Source organism: Raphanus sativus, chromosome 6 (genome assembly GCF_000801105.2).
Source record: "Raphanus sativus cultivar WK10039 chromosome 6, ASM80110v3, whole genome shotgun sequence".
NCBI classification, from domain to species: domain Eukaryota; kingdom Viridiplantae; phylum Streptophyta; class Magnoliopsida; order Brassicales; family Brassicaceae; genus Raphanus; species Raphanus sativus.
The window spans coordinates 41,140,714-41,165,280 of record NC_079516.1 but is presented as its reverse complement, the minus strand read 5'-3'; the positions used below and the strand labels follow the sequence as shown (position 1 = coordinate 41,165,280).

General features: G+C 39.5%; 6 protein-coding genes and 1 long non-coding RNA gene across 10 annotated transcripts; 3 read left to right on the top strand and 4 right to left on the bottom strand.

Annotated features, from left to right (window-relative positions):
• Positions 1 to 967, top strand: LOC108812371 (uncharacterized). Its single transcript, XM_018584617.2, has one exon. It carries the CDS (start codon positions 91 to 93, stop codon positions 880 to 882), a length of 792 nt encoding a protein of 263 aa, XP_018440119.1. The 5' UTR covers positions 1 to 90; the 3' UTR covers positions 883 to 967.
• Positions 968 to 1,060: 93 nt separating this feature from the next.
• On the bottom strand, positions 1,061 to 5,764 carry LOC108812369 (alpha-glucan phosphorylase 2, cytosolic). Its single transcript, XM_018584616.2, has 15 exons — positions 5,494 to 5,764; positions 5,140 to 5,319; positions 4,864 to 5,040; positions 4,695 to 4,780; positions 4,383 to 4,572; positions 4,200 to 4,292; positions 3,883 to 4,067; positions 3,680 to 3,797; positions 3,477 to 3,605; positions 3,149 to 3,367; positions 2,864 to 3,067; positions 2,408 to 2,566; positions 1,834 to 2,097; positions 1,516 to 1,706; positions 1,061 to 1,406 (listed from the first exon to the last, which is right to left on the bottom strand). The coding sequence occupies exons 1-15, from the start codon at positions 5,695 to 5,697 to the stop codon at positions 1,280 to 1,282; spliced, it is 2,526 nt and encodes an 841-aa protein (XP_018440118.1). The 5' UTR covers positions 5,698 to 5,764; the 3' UTR covers positions 1,061 to 1,279.
• Positions 5,765 to 7,450: 1,686 nt separating this feature from the next.
• On the bottom strand, positions 7,451 to 10,281 carry LOC108806099 (probable anion transporter 4, chloroplastic). Its single transcript, XM_018578127.2, has 9 exons — positions 9,724 to 10,281; positions 9,414 to 9,640; positions 8,967 to 9,330; positions 8,828 to 8,872; positions 8,604 to 8,750; positions 8,324 to 8,461; positions 8,216 to 8,249; positions 7,885 to 8,064; positions 7,451 to 7,769 (listed from the first exon to the last, which is right to left on the bottom strand). Exons 1-9 carry the CDS (start codon positions 10,171 to 10,173, stop codon positions 7,765 to 7,767), a joined length of 1,590 nt encoding a protein of 529 aa, XP_018433629.1. The 5' UTR covers positions 10,174 to 10,281; the 3' UTR covers positions 7,451 to 7,764.
• A 1,656-nt stretch (positions 10,282 to 11,937) lies between these two features.
• LOC108810021 (uncharacterized) lies at positions 11,938 to 13,260 on the top strand. Of its 4 annotated transcripts, none has more exons than XR_008934915.1 (5): positions 11,938 to 12,290; positions 12,360 to 12,577; positions 12,665 to 12,720; positions 12,828 to 12,889; positions 12,991 to 13,260. It is a non-coding gene; the product is annotated as an uncharacterized LOC108810021 (long non-coding RNA). The 4 variants fall into 4 exon arrangements; XR_008934913.1 differs by having other exon boundaries at positions 11,940 to 12,290; positions 12,434 to 12,577; XR_008934914.1 differs by having other exon boundaries at positions 11,938 to 12,577; positions 12,822 to 12,889.
• Positions 13,261 to 15,771: 2,511 nt separating this feature from the next.
• On the top strand, positions 15,772 to 17,544 carry LOC108811791 (protein OCTOPUS). Its single transcript, XM_018583883.2, has one exon. The coding sequence runs from the start codon at positions 15,881 to 15,883 to the stop codon at positions 17,432 to 17,434; it is 1,554 nt and encodes a 517-aa protein (XP_018439385.1). The 5' UTR covers positions 15,772 to 15,880; the 3' UTR covers positions 17,435 to 17,544.
• Positions 17,545 to 17,607: 63 nt separating this feature from the next.
• Positions 17,608 to 20,441, bottom strand: LOC108811789 (uncharacterized). Its single transcript, XM_018583881.2, has 9 exons — positions 20,210 to 20,441; positions 19,855 to 20,059; positions 19,595 to 19,685; positions 19,373 to 19,518; positions 19,035 to 19,278; positions 18,844 to 18,948; positions 18,566 to 18,748; positions 18,284 to 18,485; positions 17,608 to 18,204 (listed from the first exon to the last, which is right to left on the bottom strand). The coding sequence occupies exons 1-9, from the start codon at positions 20,373 to 20,375 to the stop codon at positions 17,720 to 17,722; spliced, it is 1,827 nt and encodes a 608-aa protein (XP_018439383.1). The 5' UTR covers positions 20,376 to 20,441; the 3' UTR covers positions 17,608 to 17,719.
• A 700-nt stretch (positions 20,442 to 21,141) lies between these two features.
• LOC108811790 (xylulose kinase 2) lies at positions 21,142 to 24,479 on the bottom strand. Its single transcript, XM_018583882.2, has 11 exons — positions 24,249 to 24,479; positions 23,520 to 24,180; positions 23,325 to 23,413; positions 23,174 to 23,238; positions 22,991 to 23,046; positions 22,786 to 22,906; positions 22,625 to 22,699; positions 22,497 to 22,550; positions 21,911 to 22,005; positions 21,658 to 21,832; positions 21,142 to 21,563 (listed from the first exon to the last, which is right to left on the bottom strand). The coding sequence occupies exons 1-11, from the start codon at positions 24,305 to 24,307 to the stop codon at positions 21,331 to 21,333; spliced, it is 1,683 nt and encodes a 560-aa protein (XP_018439384.1). The 5' UTR covers positions 24,308 to 24,479; the 3' UTR covers positions 21,142 to 21,330.
• Positions 24,480 to 24,567: the final 88 nt, after the last annotated feature.

The following is a 24,567-nucleotide window of genomic DNA, read 5'->3' as shown; positions in this document are numbered from 1 at the left end:
AATGCAAAGATATGTCTCGTGCGGCAACCTCTTTCTTCAACGTCAGCTAAGAGAAAGTAAAACCTCCAGTTTAAAGCAAACAAATTGAGAATGGATTCATCTCCCGAGGGGAACTCAGCATGTGCGCAACAACAAGAACAGAAGATCGAGATTCAGAACAGCCACAACGAGAAACTCGTCGGTCTGCTTCACGAAACTGGTTCAAGAGAAGTCGTGGTGTTATGCCACGGATTCAAATCGGACAAGAACAACACGATCCTCAAGAATGTGGCTGCTGCTCTAGAGAAAGAAGGGACCAGCGCTTTTCGTTTTGATTTCTCTGGTAACGGAGAGAGTGAAGGCGGTTTCAATTACGGTAACTACTGGTACGAAGCTGATGATCTGCACTCCGTCATCCAACACTTCTCTAACACCAACCGTGTCGTCACTACCATTATCGGACACAGCAGAGGAGGCAACGTGGTGCTCCTCTACGCCTCCAAGTACGGTAACATCCGCAATGTAATCAGTATATCTGGACGTTACGATCTGAAAAAGGGCATACGTCTTGGAGATGGGTATCTCGAAAGAATCAAGGAGCAAGGTTTCATCGATGCTAAAGAGGGAAAATCCGAGTTCCGTGTTACCCACGCGAGCTTGATGGAGAGGTTAGAGACGGATATGCATGAAGCTTGTCTCAAGATTGACAAACAAGTCAGAGTCTTGACGGTTCATGGTTCCGGTGATAAGGTAGTGCCAGCGGGAGATGCTCAGGAGTTTGCAAAGATCATACCCAACAACAAGCTGGAGATTGTGAAGAAAGCTGATCATGGTTATACCAAGCATCAAACTCAACTCGTTTCAATTGTTTTGGAGTTCATCAAGACAGTCGCTGAGAAGTAGTTGGCTTTTTCTTTTGTTGATATCAATTGTTGGATGCACCTTTTACTTGACGAATGCTGAATTTACATGAAAATTTTTTGGTCCATCATTGTCTACAATTTACATGATTTCAATTTTTTGGATAATCGATTAATATGAGGCTGTCGACAAAAAAAAAGATTAATATGAGGCTATGAGCTGAACAAAATAATCCAGAATGTCATTCATATACTTGCTGAACCACGTTTTACATGAACAAACATTTAACTTATGCAAACATAATGAACATATAAATACGAAAAGGTTTATTACTTATTCAGTTATGAGATTTATATAAGATATATATATTGACTTTGGAGCTGTGTGGATGTAGAGAGGCCATGGTAAAAGGCAGAGTCTGTTGCAACGATATAAGGAGTTAAGGAACGGGGCATGCCTCAATGTTCCAAATCTCTTTGGCATACTGAGCTATTGTCCGGTCGCTGCTGAACTTTCCTGACCCGGCTGTGCTCATTATCGACATCTTCAGCCACCTCTTCCGGTCCCTGTCACAGCACATTATGGTAGTATTTTTTTCACATTAAAGAACTTGAGTATTCATCAACTTGATTCTGCAGACACTAATCTTACAAATGTTCAAAGAGATGGACTTACTTGTAAGCTTCATCAACTTTGGCCTGAGCATCCATGTAGCTCGCGAAGTCATACCCAACCAGGAAGTAATCACCACGCCCATAACCAGTGTTTCCCTCAAGAGAATCAAGGAGCGGACCATAGTCATAGGTTCCAAACACTCCACTTTTGGCAAACTGCTTCGCCTCTTCAAATCGAGGATCTGGTTTGAACTGGCAAGTTTGGACAGGCACAAAAACGTTTCTATGTTAGAGAAAGTGGAAAGCATATGGGGCTTTCATGGTATGGTTGGTAAAAACAAATTTGTAGAGGAGAAAATGGAGAGAGTAATCAACATACGAGTCCGTCTTCTCTTTCTTTACGCAGTCGAGGGACCTGATCGGCTGTTGCACCAAAAAGAAAGAAATTTTCTTCGCCAATCTCCTCTCTTATCTCCACATTAGCGCCATCAAGGGTTCCTATGATAAGGCAACCGTTGAGAGCGAATTTCATATTGCTTGTACCACTTGCCTCCATGCCTGCTGTGCTGATGTGCTGAGAAAGCTCACTTCCGGGTATAAGCATCTCTGCTACAGTCACATTGTAGTTTGGAACAAATACAACCTGGAGAGGCAAATCATTTATAGTTACTTCAAGCAAAAAAAAAAACATGTTCAGAACAATAAAAGGAGTAACAGCGATTCATTGCATTTGAATCCGCATGGCTACTATAAGAACGCTTCACTCTCGGAAAGAAGTGCACTATACTTAACCAGAAGAAACCAAATTCATCATGAGAGACGCAAACACGTGTTATATTGACATTTAACAGATCAATAGCATTCTCAGGCACGCAATCATTATCAAGCAAGCAAGCAAGCATCGTGCTTAGCTACCTTTAAGTTGCATGTAAAAAGTTCCTAAGATGACTCACCTTCAGGTATTCGTTGACCTCTGGATCACTGTTAACAACGTCGCCCACATCATTCACTAGCTTCACAATCCGTTTTGCATTTGTATAGGTGGCAAAGGCTTTACCCCCAATCATGATAGTACGAGGAGTTGTTTTCTTCCTTTCCTCAGGCTTCATCTCCTGTAACATTTAGTTGCACAAAAATAATGTCATACAAGTAATACAAACATTGCCTAATAGTAGATCTGTCTTCTGTTAAGGCATCAATGAAGTTTTTTTTTTTGGTCAAAGGGCATCAATGAAGCTTAATGAGCTTTTATCGTATATGAAACTTATTTTTGTTCTGGAACTTTTTGCCCGAAGGAAATGAATTACCCCTGAAGTTTATTAAACTTTTTTGAATTTTCTAAATATCCTTAGGTCTACCATAAGTCACAACTTCAACCAAATGCGGAAAGATATTTTAGCCAACTATACCTTTAGTTTCTTGAATCTGTATATTACTCCGAGAATGTTCATAAGCTGCCTCTTGTATTCGTGGATACGCTTAACTTGTATGTCAAACAAGCTGTTTGGATCAATACTCACACCAGTCACACGCTCTATATACTGAGCCAAACGTTGCTTATTGGCCGCCTTTGCAGAAGCCCACTCAGATTGGAGTTCTTCATTGTCCGCAAACTAGCATAAGAAAAATAATATCAAAAAGACAAAGACTAAACCTCATTGCGGATTTAGTTCAGAAGTGAATAAACATGAGACCTGTCGAAGACCAGTTAGTAGATCAAGATCGGTGATCCATTTGTCAGTCTTCAACCACTTTGTGATTATATCACTGAGCTCAGGGCTGCAGAAACGAAGCCACCTTCGAGGTGTGATGCCATTAGTCTTGTTTTGAAACTTGTTTGGCCAAATAGAGACATAGTCGGCGAATAACTCATCCTTTAAGATATCACTATGCAACTGAGCAACGCCATTCACCTGCAAAAGCACCCCCATAAAGAACACTTGAAACAAAACATAAAACGACTAATTTGCTTCTGCGAATTGTGATGAAAGATGGCTCAAACTTGAAAGAGGGACCACTTACTGTGTGCGACGATACAACACATAAGTTAGCCATTCTCACAACTGGCTTCTGCGGATTGTGATCTAAGATGCTCAAACTTGAAAGCTTATCCTCGAGATCTACCCGCGTGCTGCGAATAGTTTGCACAAACTGCAGAAAGGTATATGTCCAATTATTGCAACAGATCATAGAAACAAGAATATTATAAATGCGCAGAAAAGTACCCTTTTATCAATTTCCTCTATGATCTCCATATGACGAGGAAGAAGCTTCCACATTAAAGATTGTGACCATTTCTCCAAGGCTTCAGGAAGGACAGTGTGATTGGTGTAAGCAACGGTCCTGTAAACTTTAAAAGTAAGTCCCAATAGAAAGAGTGGAAACTTTTGTCTGGAAAGATGAGTGGTTAAATGCACAAATGTCATACTTTGATGTCACATCCCAAGCTTCATCCCATCCAAGTCCATTGTCATCCATTAGCAATCGCATGAGCTCAGGAATTGCAAGAGTTGGGTGTGTGTCATTCATTTGAACAGCAACTTTACTTGGAAATTCTGACCATTTCCGGGTGCCTTCGCCGGTGCTCCTCTCGTTAAATCTTGATATAATATCCTGCAATAGGTTTCCATATTACGATTTTATAGTAGTGAATCAGCTGCAAGAAATTATGTTAGTTAACTTGTAGCTTCAGTTAATATACAATAATGAAGAGTGTGAAAGGAACCTACAACCAAATTAACAAACCTGAAGCGAAGCACTGCAGAGAAAGAACTGTTGTTTCAACCGTAGTAGCTTCCCATTCTCGGTAGCATCCCCGGGATATAACACTGTGCAAATCTGCATACACATAAATTCATTATTACAGAAAAAAGAAACAAAGCAATTAGAAAAAGGTGGAGTTCATGAAGAATGAAACTTATAGATAACCTGTTGAGCACGGGAATGTAGCTGAGCAGCTAATTCATATTCTCCTTCGTTGAACTGAAAAAGGTCAAGGTCATCCGCTCTAGCTTTTGCTTCCCAGAGGCGGAGACTAATTGTGTTCTTCGTTTTAAATCCTGGGATTGGCACATCATAAGCAAGAGCTTGTACAACATCACCGCCTACCCACTTCCTTCTGCAAATTGGTCAAACGATCCATTGAAATGGTTAATATCAAGCTCAACAAAAGGTCAGCTACTATATATAAGCGAATTTCACTGATGTACAGTCGTTTAAGAGCACAACACTAATACTTACGATCCATCCGGGTTTATCTGCACACTGCCGAAAAATCTGACAGGGAAGACAACGTCATGCCTGACAATTTCCCACGGGCTGAACTTCTGCAAGTTCCCATCAAAAATAGAACGAGTTAGAGTCAGAGAAAAGCAAATATAGTGAAGCCACCAAATATGAAAATCATTACCTCAAGCCAGTCCTCAGCGACCTCTTCTTGGCCTTTCTTTGTGATAAGTTGCTTAAACAGACCATGTCTGTACCTCAACCCATAACCCCAAGCAGGCAAATTGAGGGTGGCCATGGAATCCAAGAAGCAGGAGGCTAGTCTCCCTAAACCACCATTTCCCAGAGCTGCATCTTTCTCCTGGAATTTACCAAAACATAAAAGCTCAAACATCTAAAAAGAAATAATAATCAGTGTCTCAAAAGAGTCTTGAAAGAAGAGAATAAAAAAAAGAGTAACCTGTTCAGCTATCTCCTCAAGCTCGTAACCAAGCTTACGTAGCGCGTCAGCATATGGACCTTGAAGGTCGAGATTACCAATGGCGTTAGTCAAAGCACGGCCTTGGAGATACTCCATGGACAAGTAGTACGTCTGCTTTGGATCAACTTTGTGAAAATGAAGATAAGTCTCATTCCACAGCTGCAAAAAACAATACACAAGTCCACTTTCATATCACTCGCACACACACACACACACACACATACATGTGTTTGTTTTGGATAAATTCGTGAAAATCAAGATAAGTTAACTCAGCTGTACACCCAAATCTACTTCCATTGGACGGAATAAGGTCTAGAAACTACTGATCGTTACCTGAATGAGACGATCGCGGAGGCTCTCCGCAGTAGCGTAGAGAGCTTGCTCGGGGCCGAACTTCAAAGGAGAGAAGTGAGGACTGTACTTGGCGTGGTAGATGATGTTCCCGGCGATCTCCGTAGCTTCGTTAGCCTCCGGGTTCGCCTTCTCAGAGATTTTCTCTGGAAAACCAGTAGCAGCCTTCCCATTGGCGTTCGCCATCGCCGATTCTCTCAAACAAACCAGGAATCTGTAAGGAGATGAAAGGACAGTTTGAGAGCTTATATAAGAGAAAGATGCTATAGAGAATCTGCTACAGAAAAGAAGAGTATATACTAAGAAAAAAAAAACTGTGGTGGAAGAAGAAGATATTTAACAAGAAGGTGACACAAACGTAATTCTCTCCTCTCTCTTTTTTTTATTCCTTCTTTGGTTTTTGTTTGGGAGATTTGATTCTTTTTTTTTTTTCCAAAAGAGATCTCAAGGATTGAAAATGTGCGGATCACAATAAAAGAGAGTGGAGTAAGGTTGTAAGAGGAAGCTCCGAAGAACTACTTTTGTATCCTTACTGAAAAATATCTAGTAGGAAGCCCCCACATCTATTTGTTTTCTAGTTATCAACACCGTTAATATTATTTTCTTTATAAAGAACACCCTTTGTTATCGTATTGGGGACCACCCACTATAAATCATTTTCTATATACTTAATGAAAATAAATATTGATAACGAATGTAGGCATTAAATAAAAACTTTTAAGAATACATTTTAAGAAGAAACTAGATCATGACCCGCGCTTTGGAAGCGCGGAATGTTTTATGATTCAAAATTTTGTTAACAATGTTACAAATATTTAATATGTAAGAATTTTGTCTATTTAAAAAACTGCGTCTGAATCAATATTTTTAAATCCAAATTTAGATCGTCGAGTTAGTAAACCCGGTAATCCGATATATAATTATGTTTGAATTGGTTAAAAGGTAATGGGTTAATAAGTTTGATTTGAATCCACTTTGAATTAATATATCATATAGTACGACTATTATATAAAATTAATTGGTTAAGGAGTAATGTATTGCATGGTGATCATCGCATGGACTTATTGGATGGTGATTATGAAATCTCAAATTTAACATGACTGCATGTTGGTTATGAAATCAATTGGGAAAGAAAATATTTTTTTTGAATAGAAAGAAAATTGGCCAACTGATCAAATGAATGTATATAAGGTATTAAGTTAGCATAGAATAAGGAAATAATTTACTAACATTAATTGTTAGTTAATAGGATCAGAAAATATATCATATCTAATAGTAGGTCCAATTTAAAAATCTACCTAGAAAAAGTTACAATGTTTCTGTTTTAATAAGATAGATTAGATGGAACACGGAGAGAAGAAAAGAAAGAAACAAGGAGATTGTGGAGTTTTACTTTCAACAGTTTGCAACGAAAGGGAAGCAATCGAAGTAAAAAGCCAAACGTAGCGGGTCAGTTACGAGTGATGAAGGGAAGTGAGACATTATTACCACCCCGAGGTACACGTGTATGTCAGTAGGGAAAGTGTTAGCACTTCAAGGTCCCAAATCACGGATCTACACACCTGCAACACTTCACTTTTTCTCCTACTTTTTTTTTTTTTGAAACACTTCACTTTTTCTCTACTTCCGTGCAACTTTTAGGCATTGATTGGTTCAGTTCACTTCTGGTTGGGTGTATAATCTTCGACTATTTGTGTTTGTTTAACATAACTACTGTATAAGATCATTCTTGATGAAAATCTTTGTATCCAATACATTTCATGGGCTTGCTGAAGAAGATGTTACCATTTAAACAATGCTCTCGTCAGCAGTCAACTTAGCAGAGCATATGTTTACTCAGACAGCTTTATTTCATAAAACTTACAGACTAGCACTGTAAATTCGATACAACTAAGTATTCGTCGCTTTACTTACCAGTCAGTTGTATGTACTCAGAATGTTTAAATTGCCAAACTTACACACTACCTGCGTTATTCTTTTCTTTATCGTGTTACAAAACTACGCACAGACTTGTCAATTAGTGTTGAAGTTGTATTTGCAAACTTTTTCACATAAACGTTTCTTTTATTCGTGAACACTGAACCGGTAGAAAAGAAGAATGTAGAGACATATTTTCTAGATTCTTCTATACAAGGCAGATGCAACTCTTTCCTGATACTTACTTGGTGAGAAGAAGCTGACTCTATTTAGAGTTTGCACCTTCTCTACTAGCTGATCCATCAACACCTATTATAAACTGGATTTTGTGGTCCTTCAACCTGCCAAAAGACCCAACATTTACCATTAGACTTATGCAAAATACTGGAGCAATATTAAAATGTATGAAACAGAACACAAAATGTAAATAACCCAACTAAGAGATGGGCTGTGTACCTGTTGCGTCAAAATCGACTCTTTCTCCAGTTGAATATATGTTGTAGAAGAGAGCAGAGAGGAGATACAAAATTGCCGTAAGAAGGATGAATCCTTGGAACGATCCTAATAGTTCTACAAAGAAACCTGCTCCAACTGTACCAACTATTGCAGCCAATGTCCCAGCAGTAAGACACATTCCTATAAACAAAATGTACACGGTCAGAAACGATTTTGGTCTAATGTATCGAGATCCCCTATTGATTCTAAGGCCATTTCCTTCCCAAATGGTAAGAATTAGCTATCTGTGTTCAACAACCAGTGTCTATTGAAGGAGAATTAGAAAGTGTACCATGTAGCACACCGGAATATTCTGGAGCAATTTCCTGAAACAAGAGAATAAAAATGTCAGAGAAACTCAAGATTTGAAGACTAAAGAATGAATAGCACACTTGACTACCTGAAGATTGATAAGAAACCCCAAGTGGCTGAATGATTTAAGCCCGACGGCTAAGCTTAGCCAGGCAGATGCTACTAAAGGTCGTTTTGCTGTAGTTAAACCAATGAGAGCAATCCCAGGACCAATGAAACCAATGGACTGCCAAAACAAAGCATGAAATCCCCCAGTCAGCAAAAAAGAAACCTAAATGCAACTAACCTCAACACTAGTCTGATATGTATACATAACTATTCCAGTCCAAGAGACCTCGTGATTCAATGCAATCTTGTGAATCACAAACCTGCATGATTTTCCGCGTCAGAGTGATACTTGTACCACGTCGTATCAACAAGTCAGACCAAAAACCAGCAATGTATCCGGTGAAAGCCATCATACTCCATGGAACGGCACTAAACCAAGCAGCTTGTTTGAGGTTCACATGATATACCTGCAACACGTTATATCACTTATGAAGACTAGAAAGAACAGCAATACATTTACAATTTGTTGATGCTCAGGCCTTACTGAATTGAAGTAGATGGGCATCCATGAAAGAAGCACAAAAAAACCCTGTAAGCAAGCATTTAAAGTCATTTACATGAAATGTCACATCTAAAAGAAAAAATCAAGACATTTCCTCAAACTTCCAAGAATGAATACATACCCAGCTATGCATGGCATTTCCAACTATGACAGCCCAAGTCGGCATCTTAGAGAGTAGGCGTCTAAAAGGAGGGATCACTCCTGTAGTGTTTCGTTTGTTCTCCTTAGCAGACATTTTCTGCTTCTGCATTATGTACTCGAGTTCGAACTTCGTAATCTGAGGATGTCGATCTGGCGTACTTGACGTAGCAGAGAGCCAAACGAGCATCCACAGGAAACCCGATAACCCAAAAATAACAAAAGGGCCATATATACCGCCTTGAGACATGAGAATAGGAGACAACATGAGTCCAACTACATTCCCAAGCTGAAACCCCGCCATAGCGATACCAACGGCCCTAGAACGTTCCGTTGGAGGGAACCATCTACAAAAGACGGTACACTATCACTATGAACTAACACGTTACAAAATCATGTGTGTTTCATCACATTTCAAACAAATCACTACCTTGCAACCATGTTGTTCATGCAAGGAAGAGCCACACCTTCAGCAACCCCAACCATAGCTCTTGCAGCAAGAAGAGCCCACAACGACGTATCAGCAGCCCAAGGAGTAAGGAAAGTAGCCAAAGACCACAAAGCTACTCCCCACGCCATGATTACTTTGCCGCCGTAACGGTCCACCAACGTTCCCCCAGCTATTGGTGAAATTAGGTATCCCCACAGGAACGATGACTATACCAAGAGAAGCAAAAAAACAAAGAAACGTATAAGACTCAACGAGTACAATCTATTCAGTGTTCTTGGAAGCATTCAACCTGAACGATACCGGAGAAGGACTTGCTCCATCCTCGAGAAAGCGAGAGAGGCACGATCGCGACGGACATCACGACGCGGTCCGCGTTGCACAGCGCCAGGGCAAGCGCGAGCATCGCCACCACTTTCACCCTCTCGGAAGTTATGAACTCCGAGAAACTAGGCTGCTCCGTCGCCGCCGCCGGCGTACGGCGAGCGTCGCTGCTGCAATCGACTCTCGATCGATGATGGCGCGGGAGGCCACGTGGATCCACGGCGGCGGAAGTGTGTCCGGGGAATCTCGATGAGGCGGCGGCTCTCCCAGGGCAGAGTAACGACGTTCCCCGACGATCTCGCTTGGGTAAGGGCGGAGATTTCGGGTTTGGAGTCGAGATTGCTCGATCTCCATGGAGGTTGATGGAGCTGCGGTTACGGAAGAGTATTGAAGATTGTAAAGAGAGAGAGTAACACATTTCCACCTGAGCTGAGCTGCTTAGTGGCTTTAGTGTTTGCTCTAGTAAGATGAAGAAGATGCGATTGCAACAGCCAATTCGCGCGATGCGGGGGGGAGTGGCACATCCGTAATTAGAGACCGAAATGAATAGTCGTAACTTTTATTCTTTAGCTTTATGTATCGTATTGGTCTGATGTCAAAAAAAGGAAATGTATCGTATATATTGAGCTCATTAATATTTTTAAGAGGCCCATTTGTACCTTCTATTTATTCTTTTCCGGCTCATCGCTAATCCAGAAAAGAAAATCACAACTCAACCATATCCTTGGGTACCCTGCCTGACGCTATTGAGTGACATAAGAGGTAGGAGTATAATAAATAAAAAACTATCACGGTCACTGACTCACTGCGTCTAGAGGAAGTGAGGAACACATGGGAGATTCCAATCTTTATTATAAAATGAGAATAATTGCATGTAAATCTGTAGATGTCGACAAAAAGAAAAAGGTAGTGTTAATAGTAATAACATTAAAAACCCTGTTTGTCTTCGGGAATTACTATGTTTTTGAAGAACACATCTCTTCCCTTGGGAACTTGCCTTATCTCCGAATCTCTATGTTACTCGTGCTGTCCATTTTATAATACAGTCGTACTCTCGATAGATTCCTTTAAAACTCGTAATTAGTTCAAAACATTTATTAGCCACCTGCATATTTGTGCATATCTAGTGACTAGTCAAGTTTTCTCCCTTGGATCTAGGAGTGTATTAAACCTCAGCTCAAACAGATTGATAGTAATAATTTCCGTTACCAAATTGGCTGTTAAAGAATTAGAAACATGAAGCACTAACAGATTGATAGTAATAATTTCCGTTACCAAATTGGCTGTTAAAGAATTAGAAACATGAAGCACTGAGATAGTACTCTCTCCGTTTCTTAAAGAGTGTCGTTGTGACATTTTTCACACAGATTAAGAAAGTTGTTGAAATATATGTAAATTGTAATTAATTATACCTCTTTGACCAATAGCATTTTAGATAAATAAAATTATTTATAAAATCAATGCAGTTTGCAATTAATTTTCAGCTGAAAGTTAATATAATTTACATTGGAATTGTAAAGTGACACTCTTTGTGTAACAAGAAAATGAGCTTAGAGTGACACTTATTATGAAACAGAGGGAGTACTATACTAACCTTTTCTTTTCTTTTTTTGCTAAAATTTGGCTTACAGAAAAATGATTTTGCATTAGCACACCACACGCCTTTGCTTCACCCTCTAAACTGCTCTGTTCGTTGCGAGCAGTCCCCTTACTAACCTTTTCTCCTTGTATTAAAAGCAATCATCCAATTATCAGACAAACATTACACTGAAGATAAACATGACATTTTCTTAAAAACGAAATATAAAAAGTTGACTTTGACTTATTGATTTGGAAGGGAATCCATTAAGTTTGACACTGGACACAAGCTGCCAAAAATATCATCGGTTCCTTTCACACGAATACCTCTTAAGATGTGTGGTTAAATGGCAGGGGTCCTTATCCTTACCAGATCCTGAACCGAGGTGTTATATGATTTTTTCTGAATTTTTTACTTCCCAAGATATTTTTTGAGTTTCATATATCATGTTAAGGCACATTGTATTTGAAGGACACATTATACCTAGTCAAAGACATTGATGTCCTTATACTAAAGAAAATCAAACCAAAAAATCAAACCGAAAATCACTTTATCTAAACCCAATCATACCAACCCAATTCATACTAACCCAATCATCTCGTAACCCTAGATCTTCCTTTCTTCATTTTATCGCAATCTCATCCTCTCTCACTATCTCGCTCTGTCTCGTTTGAGTCTCCGACCACTGTTAATTACATCTTACAGTCTCTTCCTTCCCTCATCTCGTCTCCGTTTCTTCCTCTATCACTATCTCTCCCTCTCTCTATTTGAGTTCCTCCTCTGCGAATTCGCCACCGTGTCTGGACCTGTTTTCATGTTCGAGGGGAGGCCCTCCGACTCACTGGAGCTCGACGGCACGCCGTTAATCCGTCTCCTCTACTTTTGTATAACCCGGATCTGTACTTAATTGACGGAAGAGACAAGTCTGGTGCGAGACAGCCTTCGCGGTTCCTCTGGTATTATTCCCCTCTTGAATTTGAAGTCCTTCTTGGCTAGTGACTATGGTGGATGGGTGCGATTTCTAGGGTTCGGTGGAGATGATTGGGGGTGGATGAGGGCTCGAAGGATGATTATCTGATGATTTCGTGGTTGTGGACAGGGGAGTTATGGATGGACGAGGTGTGAAAAGAGGAGTTATGGATGGATGAGGTAAGAAAGGAGTTGTGGACAGGAGATTTGTGTATGTGAGATATAGCAGAAAAGAGGAGTTGGGGTTGATACAGACTCCTCTATACTCTACGAGGTAGTGAATTTGTTTTCATTTTTTGAATAATAATGCGCTGCTACTTTCATGTGATTGGAAGGTTAATTTTTTTTTTTGTTGGTTTAGATGAAGGAATGCATTTTAAAGGGGAAACCATGCACATTGCAAATATTAAATTACAGGTTGAAGATTTGTATTCCTTCAAAACATTTTGTGTGTGAGAGAGAGAGAGTTCTTGTTTGTTTTGTTTTTTTTTTGTCTGATCATTTATGGTTTTGATCAGTAACAGAAAAGATAAGAACACGTTCTGGAATCTTCTTCACATAGCCAGTTCGTCATGCTTCAGGCAAGGTAAGAACAACTTTCGAATTGATTATGATTTGGAGATAAGAACAACGAGAGTTGAGTGATTCTGATTTTGCTATTTTTCCTTGGTTCATGTTTGGTTTCAGACAGCATATTTTGTAGGGGTTCAGATGGAAGCAAGTTGCACAGATACCTAAAGTAAAGATCTGAGGCCGGAGACAAGGAAACTGATGGTTGGTGCAATTAGAGTTGCGGTCAGAAGCTCTTTCATGGTAACTTGTTGATGGTTACATACGCCACGAACAACATGTATTTTAGAGAGTACACGGAGTGAATTCAACGTAGCATCTCTATAAATCATTTTGTACATGAACACAAAGTGTATATTGAGATAATTAAAACTTTGTCCTTTTCTATGTCCAGAAATTTTCAAATATGGTATTAGAAGTAAAAGGTTGTGGACAGGGGATTTGTGTACAGGGAGACAAAAAAATGTGGACAAGGAGTTGTGGTATTAGAAGTAAAGACTAAGGAGTTGTACATGATATGATATTTGTTCGGATTTGTTTTCTTTTATTTTTAGTTATAAATCAATGTTTGATGTGGTCTTGTTAATTGTTGATCTTTTCATTTGCTTTCACTTTCAATTGAGGCCTTTAGATTGAAAGTACACATTTTAATCAAACGGTTATAAAGACATCATCTTTATCAATAAACAAATATTTAAATGCATCTTAGAAAACAAACCAAACTTGGTTTTCTATTTTGCAACACCAAACCGACATCTTTTTCACCTTTCTTAAGAGAGGGCATTGATGTCCTATCACACACTAGAAGACAAGAATAAGTGTCCTATAAGTTGAATGTGTTTCTTAGTGTAAACCAATCTCATAATGTGTCTTCTAGTGTAATCAACTTTTTTTTCTTGACCATAGTATTTGGTGTACTCAAAGTAGGATAAGTAATTCCAAAATGTTAATTCTGGTTTCTGAGCTCAGCTAAGGGCGTTTTAGATCATGCATGTTTATCAATATGAAAACTAGATCTTGATCCGTGCGACCGCACGGATATTAATTTTCAGTTTTAGTTTTTATTTTATTTATATTAAATAGTATATTTATAATATTTAATCGTTTTATATTGATTAAGCTAGTGATGGGTATTTGGGCATCCACTCGAATTTGGTTAAAATCTATTCTGGTTTGAGATTTTCGAGTTTAAAGATTCTAGCTCTATTCGAGTATTTATAAACTTTGGTTCCGGTTTGATTTGGATCTTTGCGAATTTGATAACCCGTTTAAATTATTTTAAAATTTTTAAAATTTATATATCCTTAAATCTAAAAATATATAACATGTAAATTTGAGTAATGTAAACTAAAGTATCTAAATTAAAAATTAAAATAAATTTAACTTGAATATTTGGATGAAGAATAAATATATATTTTAAGTATTTTTGGTGTTTTGATTATTGTTTATCTACTTTAGATGTTTACTTTTGACTATTTTTTATATTTCAAATATTTTAAACAACTTAAAATAGCTTATATCTTGGATATTAACTCGAAAAATAGCTAACATACTGAAGTATATAAATATGATTTAAATACATTCGAATATCCGAAATTTTTTGTTCAGATAAGGTTTAGTTTTGGTTCTCTAGATACCAAAATGGTAGATCCGTTTGGATATTATCTAGTTTTGGTTCAAATTTGGTAATACTTTTTTCGTTCAGATTTGTTCAATGAAGAGTTGATATTATAATTTTCCTGAATTGTTTGTCCAATAAAAATGTATTTTTTTGAATTTGATATTGATTTAATTGAGAAGTTAATGAAGTGTATTTAATTCAAATTTAATTTTAGAAGACACATTAATGTAAGTGGAAAGACAAAGCATTAAAATAGAAAGTATTATTTAATTGTGTATTTAATACAAATTTAATTTTGGAAAACACATTAATCAAAGTGGAAAAGATATCATTAAAATAGGAAGTAATATTTAATGTCAGTGGCATGGAAGTGTAAATAACACTAAGGGGGTGTATTCAACTAAGGGTTTGAAGTGATTTGTATTAAAATGACAAATCCACTGTTATTTAAACGTGGATTTTAAAAAACACTTTAAAATCCAGTGTTATTGAACTTGACATTTTATAAAACACTCTGGAATCCACTGTTATTGAACAAAATTTAAGTTAGAGATTTTAGAGTGCTTTAAGTATTTTTAGAGTGTTTGAGGGGAGTTCTTTAGTTATAAAAATAAAAATACAAATCTCACTGTTTTAGATGAGATTCTAGAGTGTTTGAACAAAAATCACATCAAATTCTCTAATTCTCTTGCAATCATCTAAAAACTCATTAAAAATCAAATCACTTCAAATTTCAAATTTACACCCCCCTAAAAACTAAGGGATATTCTATATGTGTACTTCTCTTTTAATAATATAGAAGTTATTGTTGTTTATGTTATTGTCCACATATATATACACAAGAACCACAAAAATTCAGTTTGTGGAAGTATTGTGGCTTAATGGTCAAAGTTTAATTTTACATCTATGTTTGAAATTCATTTCCAGACAATGCAATTTTTATAGATTATATGATGCAAGTTTTTTGGGGTTCTAGAGTATTATTGGTAGAACTGTTCATTGGGGTTGTGCGGATCATATTTTTGACCAAAACAAAATTAAAACCCGCGGTTTGGCGTGTTCGATCGACAATATACCAGATCAATATTTAAATTATTATTATTTAATATAATATATTTTGATTAAAATTTATACATAATTATAATTATAAAAATATAAATATTATCACAAATAATACAAATATGAGAATTAAACAAAAACAAAAATTATACCCGCCCTTTAAAAGGCGGATCAGAATCTAGTCTGTCTTAAAATAATTGACCCTGAGTGTGGTCTACGCAACGCTATCATTAAGATCCTCTGAAAATAGACTTGACCCCTATCAACTTCACTCTCACTCCTCTTAAGTCACCGCCGCAGCAGCAGCGATTAACTTAACGAACCTCCATGGCCCACCTCAAGCAATCTAACCGCCGTCGCTCCTCCTCCTCCTCCTTATGCCACCGACACCCTTCCGCCAAACCGTCCAGCGGTTTCTGCGCTTCCTGCCTCCGCGAACGCCTCGTCACCATAGAGGCCGAATCTTCTTCTTCCCCAGCCGCCTTTCAACCCCCCGAGCTCCGTCGCATCCGGTCCCACTCCGTTCGGAACGCATCCGCCGCAGCATCCGTCTCGGAGAAGCCGCGGCGGAGATCCTGCGACAACGCCAGGTCAAGCGCGAGCTCTCTCCAGAACCTCTTCGTCGACGACGACGACGGCGGCGAGAAACGGCTCGGTCTCTCGAATCGAAAGCCTCTGGTCCCCGATTTGAAAGAGGAGGAGGAAGAAGAAGATATCAAAGGTTTTGATGATATCAAAGAGAGTGGAGAAGAGCAGGAGAAGACGATGAAGGAGTTTATAGATCTGGATTGGGGAAGCCAGATCAAGAAGAGCAACGACCTCGCGTCGATCTGGAGCAGGAAGCTGAAGAGATTCTCACTGAGCCATCATCATCATCATCATCACAAGGAGAGGAGAGAAGAAGACGAGGATAAACTCCCGGGGCGTCGCTCGTGTGATGTGGATGATCCTAGATTGTCTAGGATCTCGTTCGAGAAGCCTAGGGCGTCTTGGGATGGATGTTTGATCGAGAAATCATATAGCAAGCCGTCGCTGCCATTGGAAACCTTCCCGGAGAAGAAAGAAGAAGAAGAAGAGGAGGAGAAGAGTCCAGGCGGGACGGTTCAAACGAGGAACTATTACTGTCGAAGAAGAAGCTTTGATCGATCGAGTTCGATCAAGAGATCGCTCGAGGTTGATGAGTTGAAAGCTATCTCCAACGCCAAGGTATCACCTGAGACTGTTGGTTTGTTTCATGGCGCTAAGGTGTTGGTTACGGAGAAGGAGCTTAGGGATTCGAATTGGTATTCTATTAAAAATCACAAACCAGAGAGTAGAGAGTTAGGCTCTAAAGGAAAGATTTGTGTAGCTGCTAGTAATAATAATGTAGAGCTGAAGAAACCTAAAAAGAAATGGGCAAAGGGATGGAACCTCTGGGGACTGATACAGAGGAAGAACAAGGAAACCAAAACCGAGCAGTGTTTGAAACTCGAAGGAAATGCGGTCGAGGGTTCGTTGGCTGAGTCTTTGCTAAAGCTTAGGAGAGTATCTAAAGGAGAAACCAATGGTGGTGTTAGTGAGAAGCTTCTCAAAAGCTACAGTGTGAGCGCGAGAAAGTCCTGCGATGGTGTGTATACTAACACTGTTAGCGGCTTTGAAGGTGGAAGGAGCTCGTGTGATGGTCTGTTTCATGGATCTATTAACAGTGTTGAGGTTGGGAGAAGCTCATGTGACGGATTTGTTAACGGCATTGAGGCCAAAGAAAGTCATCATCATCTTCACCAGAGGAAAGCGAATGATGGCACTAGAGAAAACCTTGACAACAGTTTGTTAAGATTGTATTTGACTCCGGTAAGGAGCCATAAGGCCAGCAAATCCGGGAAGAGTAGGCTGATGAGTTAAGTTTAATCTGAGATTTTGTTAACCCCATGAATACTCTGTGTAGTCAGCAACTAATGTATTTGTTATTTTGGTTAATATAGATATGCCAACTAAAGATCATATTGCCATTATGTTCATGAGCTGTAATTGTAAGCTTGTCTTGTTCCGTTCCGTGGTACTAATAGCAAACCAACAATACAATAGTTCTTATCGATAGATTATTTTACAAACACGACATTTGTTTTGTTTGTAACACATGTCATTAGATACTTCCCCAAAGTACACAATAATACTAGACCGGTGAAGTTACACTGGTTTTGAATTGAGACCGAAACCAAGAGGGAACAATGGGTCATACGAATTGGCACGAGCGTTTAACGGCAAATGCTCAACGGTTTTGAACCAGCTCACCGGTAACTTCCCCTCAAAGTCAAAATCACCAAAAATGACGTCAGCCATTCCTTGTCCTTCTGTTCCAGGCAGCCAAGCAGCTACTAGAGCCTCCGTCTTTTCAAGAACCGTCGGCTCCAAAACCACAGGTCTTCCTGAGATCAACACCACCAGAGTTGGGATTCTCTCTGCCACCGTGGTTACAATGTTGCTACCGTCTAATGGTATTATGAGTTCGGAGCTGTCACCAATAGTCTCTGCATAGGGAGATTCCCCCACTGCAACAATGGCGTAAGAGAATCCTTCACTCGACTCTAACGTTTCCTTTGATGGAGTTTTCTCGTAGACCACTTCGGTATTGTCTCCAACCGCTGCTTTTATGGCATCCAAAAGCGTCGTGCCTACATTTTCAGACAAAGTTTGTTAACTTTCCGACAGCATCTCTACCAAGTACAATTCTCTTTCCAAAACCATATTTACCGATTGTGATCCTGCCACTAAGACCAAACCATGTCTTAGTCCATCCTCCACACTGATACCCAAGATCATCTGCATGCGTTCCAGTGACTAGGATTCTCTTGGCGTTGCGATCTAGCGGCAGAAACGGTTTATCAGCATTTTTCCCATTCTTTAGCAGCACTAAAGACTTTCTAACCGCTTCACGCCCCAATTCTCTATGTTCCTGCATGCGTAGAAACAGAGACAGTCAGTCAATTAAGGCTCTCATACTTCTCTACTCGGCACGTTTACGAGACACCTCACCTTGCAGCCAACAGTTCCCAGCAAAGACCTGTCCGACAAAGGATGTTCGAAGAGACCAGCGACAAACTTCACTCTGAGTATTCTTTCAACAGCGTCATCGACTCGAGCCATTGGTATTTCCCCTGACTCCACCAGGGCCGTCATGTCTTGTATGAACTGTTCATAGTTAAATGGTACCATCACCTGCAATAACATTTGATTCCATAACCATAAATGGTGAAAAACCATTTGCTAAAGGTGAGAAACAAATTTGCATATGGGTTTTCAAAAACTCTTGCCATGTCGATTCCAGCATTGACCGCAGTTTTAACGCAGTTACGGTAGTTCGATCCCCTAGGCTCACTAAGCCGGTCCAAACCTTCCCAGTCTGAAACTATAAATCCCTGGTAAAGATTAAAAAGAGGAAGCTAACCTTAGCACCAAACAAACTTCTAATCTTATTTAGATTTTGCATTAATCACAATCCAACCTTAAAACCGAGTTTTTCCTTGAGCACTTCTGTTAAGAGGAAGTAATCGGAGTGAAGGTTACTTCCGTTCCAGCTGGAGTAAGATGCCATAACCGTGGAGACACCCTGAGCAAGACACTTTAGATATGGAGGAATATGTATCTTCTCCAAGTCTTCATATGATGCAATGGTGTTCCCTTCGTTTACCCCCTTGTCCGTGCCACCATCTCCAACAAAGTGTTTGGCGCATGCGACGACCTTGTTTCTACCACCCCCATTAAAATATCCCATGAGAGGATGTTAATTAACAAGACTATTAAAAAGATTCTAAAATCAAAGCCAAATAGTGTATTTGATACCTTCCTGCAACAAAAGGGTAACCATTTGGGTGTTCTTGGGGTGGTTGGCCTTGTAGTCCAGAGACCAGCGAAGTCATCTCAGAGACAAGTCCAGGGTCTTCTCCATAACACTCGTAGCTACGTCCCCATCTCGGATCTCCCAATACCTGTAAGAAAAACAAACTTATACATATTTTAAAATCATTTAATTATGTTCACTAAAATACTAAAAAGCAGACTCACGGCCACGCAGGGAGCAAACGCCCAGTGAACTCCGCTCGCCCTTACTTCAAGTGCCGTTGCAGCTCCAATTCTTCTGACCAAATCAGCGTCTCTACAGAGTTACCACAAGACAAAGTTTTCATCAGAAAGACATAAACAGAACAAATCAACTTAAAAAGTAAGACCTCTCTCTCTATCTCTATCTCTCTATCTCTGTTTCTACTCTTTGACATAAGAAACTGTTAGTTTGCTCAAAGGGGGAAAGAAAAAGAAAAAGAAACCTGGTGGCTCCGAGGGAGATGTTGTGTGGGAAGACGGTGGCGCCGTAGACATTGTTGTTGCCGTGAACGGCGTCTGTGCCGTAGATCAAAGGAGTTCCCAAACGCGACGCTAACGCTGATCGCTGAAAGCCATCGATCATATCCGCCCAATCCGAAGACTTAGCGTCCTCGAACGGCGCACTCCCTCCGGCGTTCAGTACACTGCCTGCAATTCAAATAAGCAAATATTTACTAATTATAGTAAGTCATAAAGAGAGAAAAGGGAGAAAATCTGACAAGTGATATTTGCCATAACCGGCAAAAAAGGACAAGTAAAAGTACAAAAAAAAAAGATGATGTGTGGTTGTGTGTGTACCGATGAAGAAATCTCTAATGGCGCCTGGAGAAGCGACGGTACGTTCGATCTGAGTCATCTGGCCGATCTTCTCCGGCAGAGTCATGCGAGATAGAAGGTCCTTCACACGCGCCTCCACTGGCGCGTCTGGGTTCTGGTAAACACATGGTTCTTCCTTCCCGACCATATTCTCTCTTACTTTTTTCTTTTTTCTTTTTTCTTTGAGTGAACTGCTTCTTCCTCTCTTTTGTTGAGTGAACTGCTTCTTCCTCTCTTTTATCTATAGACGTGTAGAGACGTGGGTCACGTGGCACAATGATTCCGACATCCCACCCAAATGCTTATTTAATTGGTTTAAATGATTTTTTGTACCTATTTGACTAACTCTGACTTTTGTATTTATTTGCTTAATTAACCATATAATATTTGATGTTTAATGTCTTAAATGTTTGGGGATTTTGTATGTAAAAATACATTTATTTGATCGTTATGACAATTTTTACATTTGTTAAATTTTTTTATTATTAAATATTAAATAGTGTTTTCAGTATAAAACTCAAAAATAGTTCAAAAGTCCAAAATAAAAGATATAAAACTTACTTTAAAAAAATATATTTTTAAAATATACTATAACTTATATGTTTTCTAAAATATCTTATAAAATAGGATAGAGAGAGTAACACGTTAAAACAATGTGTATATTTGTTGCATACTAAAAATATTGGTTAAACTAAACATAACCACTGAATAATCCAAGAATAAAACATAGAGCTCGTCACACCATTTATCTTGACAAACATTTTCAACCGATACTTGAACAGACCAGGGAAGCTAAACCATTTAACCGGATTTGCAACTAAGACCAAACCCAAGAGGAAACAATGGTTCATACAAACTGGTACCATACAAACTGGTAGGAATGTTATGTATTACAAATCAAACAAACATTCATATGTTTATTCAACCATTTTTTTTATTCAACCATTATATTTTTGTGTTACGAAAATTTCATATAAATATCTGTTTAAGTTCTAGTTTTCTTTAATTCCGAGACAACTAGATCGTATTTTTAGATCTTATTAATTTGTAAACAATTATAAAAGCTACTAAATTCTTAAAGACTTGAGAGTTTATTTATTTATTCAGAAGTGTCCTAACTTCTCCACAAGCTTCTTCTCTATTTCCATCCTCTTCTTCATCAACAAACCGTAGGAGCAAGCCACATTATCGTCTCCTGCTTTTACCTTGAGCTTGCAGTTTAGAGACGTCTTCTCCAATTTCCCCTCGTAGAGACAGGAGATGGGCACAAAGGTTCCTTTTTTGTTGCAGAGCCAGCCATGAGCAGCTCTCAGTGCAGCTCCAAGTGATGCTGAATCTGTGCACAAAACACACATACACACGCAATTTTCCAACGATCAGCGAGTAAGCAAGGAAGCTGCTGCAACTTGTTCGTATGTAATAAGACTTACCAGGCCTTTGGACAGTATAAACATCGCATCCGAAGATTGCAGAGATCATACTCAGAATATTCTCGTTAGCAGAAGCACCACCTGTGGCTATAATTCGGATTGGAGGGGAAGGCATACCAAATCTCTCGGCATGAGCTCGCTTTGAAAGAAACTGACCTTCAATCAATGCTCTAACCTGACATTGTTGGATAAGAATCAAACAAATGTAAATTGCCTCAAGGGGAAGAAGAGTGTGTGTTGCACTTTGATTTACCTCTGAGGGAGGGTCGAACTCTTTGACCTCACGTTCCTTTACACCCTCAAGAGACTCACCAGAGAAGTTATCAAGAATGTAGCGATGAGAGCCAACTAAAAGCAATTGGGAGAAAGATATTATTAAAAATTTAATGTTGGAATAAAGATCCCACATTGGAAATATGAATGAGACTTGATTAATATATAAGGGACTTGGGTCACACCACTAATTGCCAATTGGTTTTAAGTTGGAAGCCCAAGAAACTTATCATGGTATCAGAGCGGGCCCAATACCCTGACCCTTTAATCCGGCTCGGACAGTGGCCCGATCAACCTATTAGCTGATGGTCCAGAGAAGGCTCAGTTTTCCGAGATTGCTAGAGAATAAAAAGCATTGTCTCGGAGGGGTATGATGGATTCGCGAGATTAATGGTTATACGTACCATTATCTCGAGGAGATCCCACATTGGAAATATGAATGAGACTTGATTAATATATAAGGGACTTGGGTCACACCACTAATTGCCAATTAGTTTTAAATGGAAGCCCAAGAAACTTAACATTTAAGCGTGTGGAATGGCATGGAAAAGGAGAATAGCACTCACCGGGAAGTGGGGGAAGGATTTCATTTTCCGTGTAGTAAAAGCCCAGTTTCCCATCTAAATGGATCCACTTGTGCATTAAGAAAACAAAAACAAAAATATATGAAGGATTAAGGAATATAAACTTTTACCATTTAGTGGCTGTGTTTGTTCCAAATACTTGTTAAAAACATCCCAAGATCCCTCAGCGCAACGGTCACGAATTTCTGAAAAAGGAAAGTCACATTTTCTGAAAATCAAACAGAGTCCTGACAACGTGGAAGTTTTGTAGTTAATGGAGACTCTACTTAACCTTCACGGGTGAGAGAAGCATTCTTGTAGACCAACATTACCATGTAACTCTCGGGATCAACGGGATTAGGAAACACATGGCCTTCAAGACTGGGTTGATGTTCTTTGGTAATCCCAAACACCTGTATTTCAAATGGGTAATAAGGACACTAAGTCTGTTATCTAAAAAAAATAATCTCTAACAGGAAGGAAACAAGAGCCCTTGCCGTGTCACTGGTCCCAAGACTTATCGCAAGATCTCCTGGAGTACTAAGAGTTAGACCTGCACAACGTGGTATAATAATAAACCTCATCATCCGACAACCAACTTTTTATTCCATATACGAAAAATCCAGTAGCATTATAACACATTTTCAGTACACATAAAAATTGTTGAATCTCTGCTGTACCTGCCAAACTATTAGGATTGTCTCCTGACCACTGCACAACCACACAGTTCTTTTCAAAACCGTATCTGCAACAAACCAACAGCAAAGATGTATCTTCTTTTAACTAGTTGAGAAAGACACAAGCCTCCAGAGTTTCAGAGATACAACAAACCTCTTAACAAAATACTGAGAAATGGAACCAGCAGTAGCGTAGGCCGGTGCTAACTTCCCAAGCTTTTCCTCCAAACCCGTAGCTGTAGCCTTCAAAAACCACAAAATAAAATAAAAAAATGCCAATCAGTAAACAATCCATTTTTTAATATCCATTTCTTAAAAGAAGAAAAAAAAAGAAATGCCCAACAAAAACCTCTAAGGCTTCCTTAGACCAACAACGTCTCTTAACATCCATCAAATTCATCCCAGCGCCATCAGTCTCATCAATCGAAGCATAATCTCCAATCAACAAAGACGCCATGAACGAGCTAACAAGCGAGATCCTCTCTGTCCTCTCATACAAACCCGCCTCACCGGTGAAAAGCTTCCTAATCTGAGGCCCGGTGTAACGCTCGTAAGCACGTGACCCAGTGATCTCAGACAACACCATGCCCCCTCCCACGGCGCTCTCGATCTCTCTGCACTCCGCCGTGGTGCTGCTGTCCATCCACACGGGAGACTCCTCGACGGAGAAAGCGCCTCGGAGCTGATCCTTGAGCGGTCTGTTCGGATCGAGAGAACGCAGGATCTCGGAGCTTCCCTTCGCCCAGTAGACGCTGCCGTGCTGCTGGCCGCTCCCGGAGACGGCGATGACTTTCTCGAGGTCGAGATTGTTTTCGGCGGCGGAGAGCTTGTGGAGGATGAGATCGAGGGCCTCCACCCACATGAGAGTAGGGGAGACGATTCTGCCGTTGACGGTGGGGTCTCTGTAGACGCCGTCTTTGGTTTTGTAGTGGGGGAGTTCGGTGTCGAAGTGGACGAGTTCGGTCGTTACGATGTTGAGGGATGAGTCCAACACTGTTGCTTTCAAGGACCTAAACAACAGAATCACGAATCAGATCAAAAACAAAAAATGTAAATTTTTCTGACGAAAGGACATTACTGGGTTGAGCTGTCGAATCCGAGGAAAAGAGAATCTGGAGGAAGAGAGAGATCCGACATAGTTGTTGTTGTTGTTTGATCCAATCCAAGTCTGAAGAAGAGGTGCGTGTCCTTTTTATAAAACTCACTATATAGTGGAATTTGGATAAGAGCGGAGGTAATTGCGATTAGATAGGATCATAACGAGTTCTAGGCAATAGCTAATTCTTGTAGTTAAATGTTTCTTCTATATTCTTTCCTTTGATATATTGATTTCTTTACCTACTCAATCTCACCGAGTAGGTAACAAACAAATCAAATCATATATGATACTCTCTCCT

Coding starts and splice junctions, on each gene's coding strand:
- LOC108812369 (XM_018584616.2), bottom strand. CDS start 5,697: ATGGCGAACGCCAATGGGAAGGCTGCTACTGGTTTTCCAGAGAAAATC. Junction 3,798..3,882: donor GCTTGGGATGTGACATCAAA/GTATGACATTTG, acceptor TAAAGTTTACAG/GACCGTTGCTTACACCAATC. Junction 3,068..3,148: donor TACTAACTGGTCTTCGACAG/GTCTCATGTTTA, acceptor TTCTTATGCTAG/TTTGCGGACAATGAAGAACT.
- LOC108811791 (XM_018583883.2), top strand. CDS start 15,881: ATGGCCCACCTCAAGCAATCTAACCGCCGTCGCTCCTCCTCCTCCTCC.
- LOC108812371 (XM_018584617.2), top strand. CDS start 91: ATGGATTCATCTCCCGAGGGGAACTCAGCATGTGCGCAACAACAAGAA.
- LOC108806099 (XM_018578127.2), bottom strand. CDS start 10,173: ATGTGTTACTCTCTCTCTTTACAATCTTCAATACTCTTCCGTAACCGC. Junction 8,462..8,603: donor TGACGCGGAAAATCATGCAG/GTTTGTGATTCA, acceptor TTGTTTTGGCAG/TCCATTGGTTTCATTGGTCC. Junction 8,065..8,215: donor ATATTCCGGTGTGCTACATG/GTACACTTTCTA, acceptor TTTTGTTTATAG/GAATGTGTCTTACTGCTGGG.
- LOC108811789 (XM_018583881.2), bottom strand. CDS start 20,375: ATGGTCGGGAAGGAAGAACCATGTGTTTACCAGAACCCAGACGCGCCA. Junction 20,060..20,209: donor CATTAGAGATTTCTTCATCG/GTACACACACAA, acceptor TTTGAATTGCAG/GCAGTGTACTGAACGCCGGA. Junction 18,486..18,565: donor TGGGAACTGTTGGCTGCAAG/GTGAGGTGTCTC, acceptor CTACGCATGCAG/GAACATAGAGAATTGGGGCG.
- LOC108811790 (XM_018583882.2), bottom strand. CDS start 24,307: ATGTCGGATCTCTCTCTTCCTCCAGATTCTCTTTTCCTCGGATTCGAC. Junction 23,047..23,173: donor CAATCCTAATAGTTTGGCAG/GTACAGCAGAGA, acceptor CACGTTGTGCAG/GTCTAACTCTTAGTACTCCA. Junction 22,006..22,496: donor AATCCTTCCCCCACTTCCCG/GTGAGTGCTATT, acceptor AATTGCTTTTAG/TTGGCTCTCATCGCTACATT.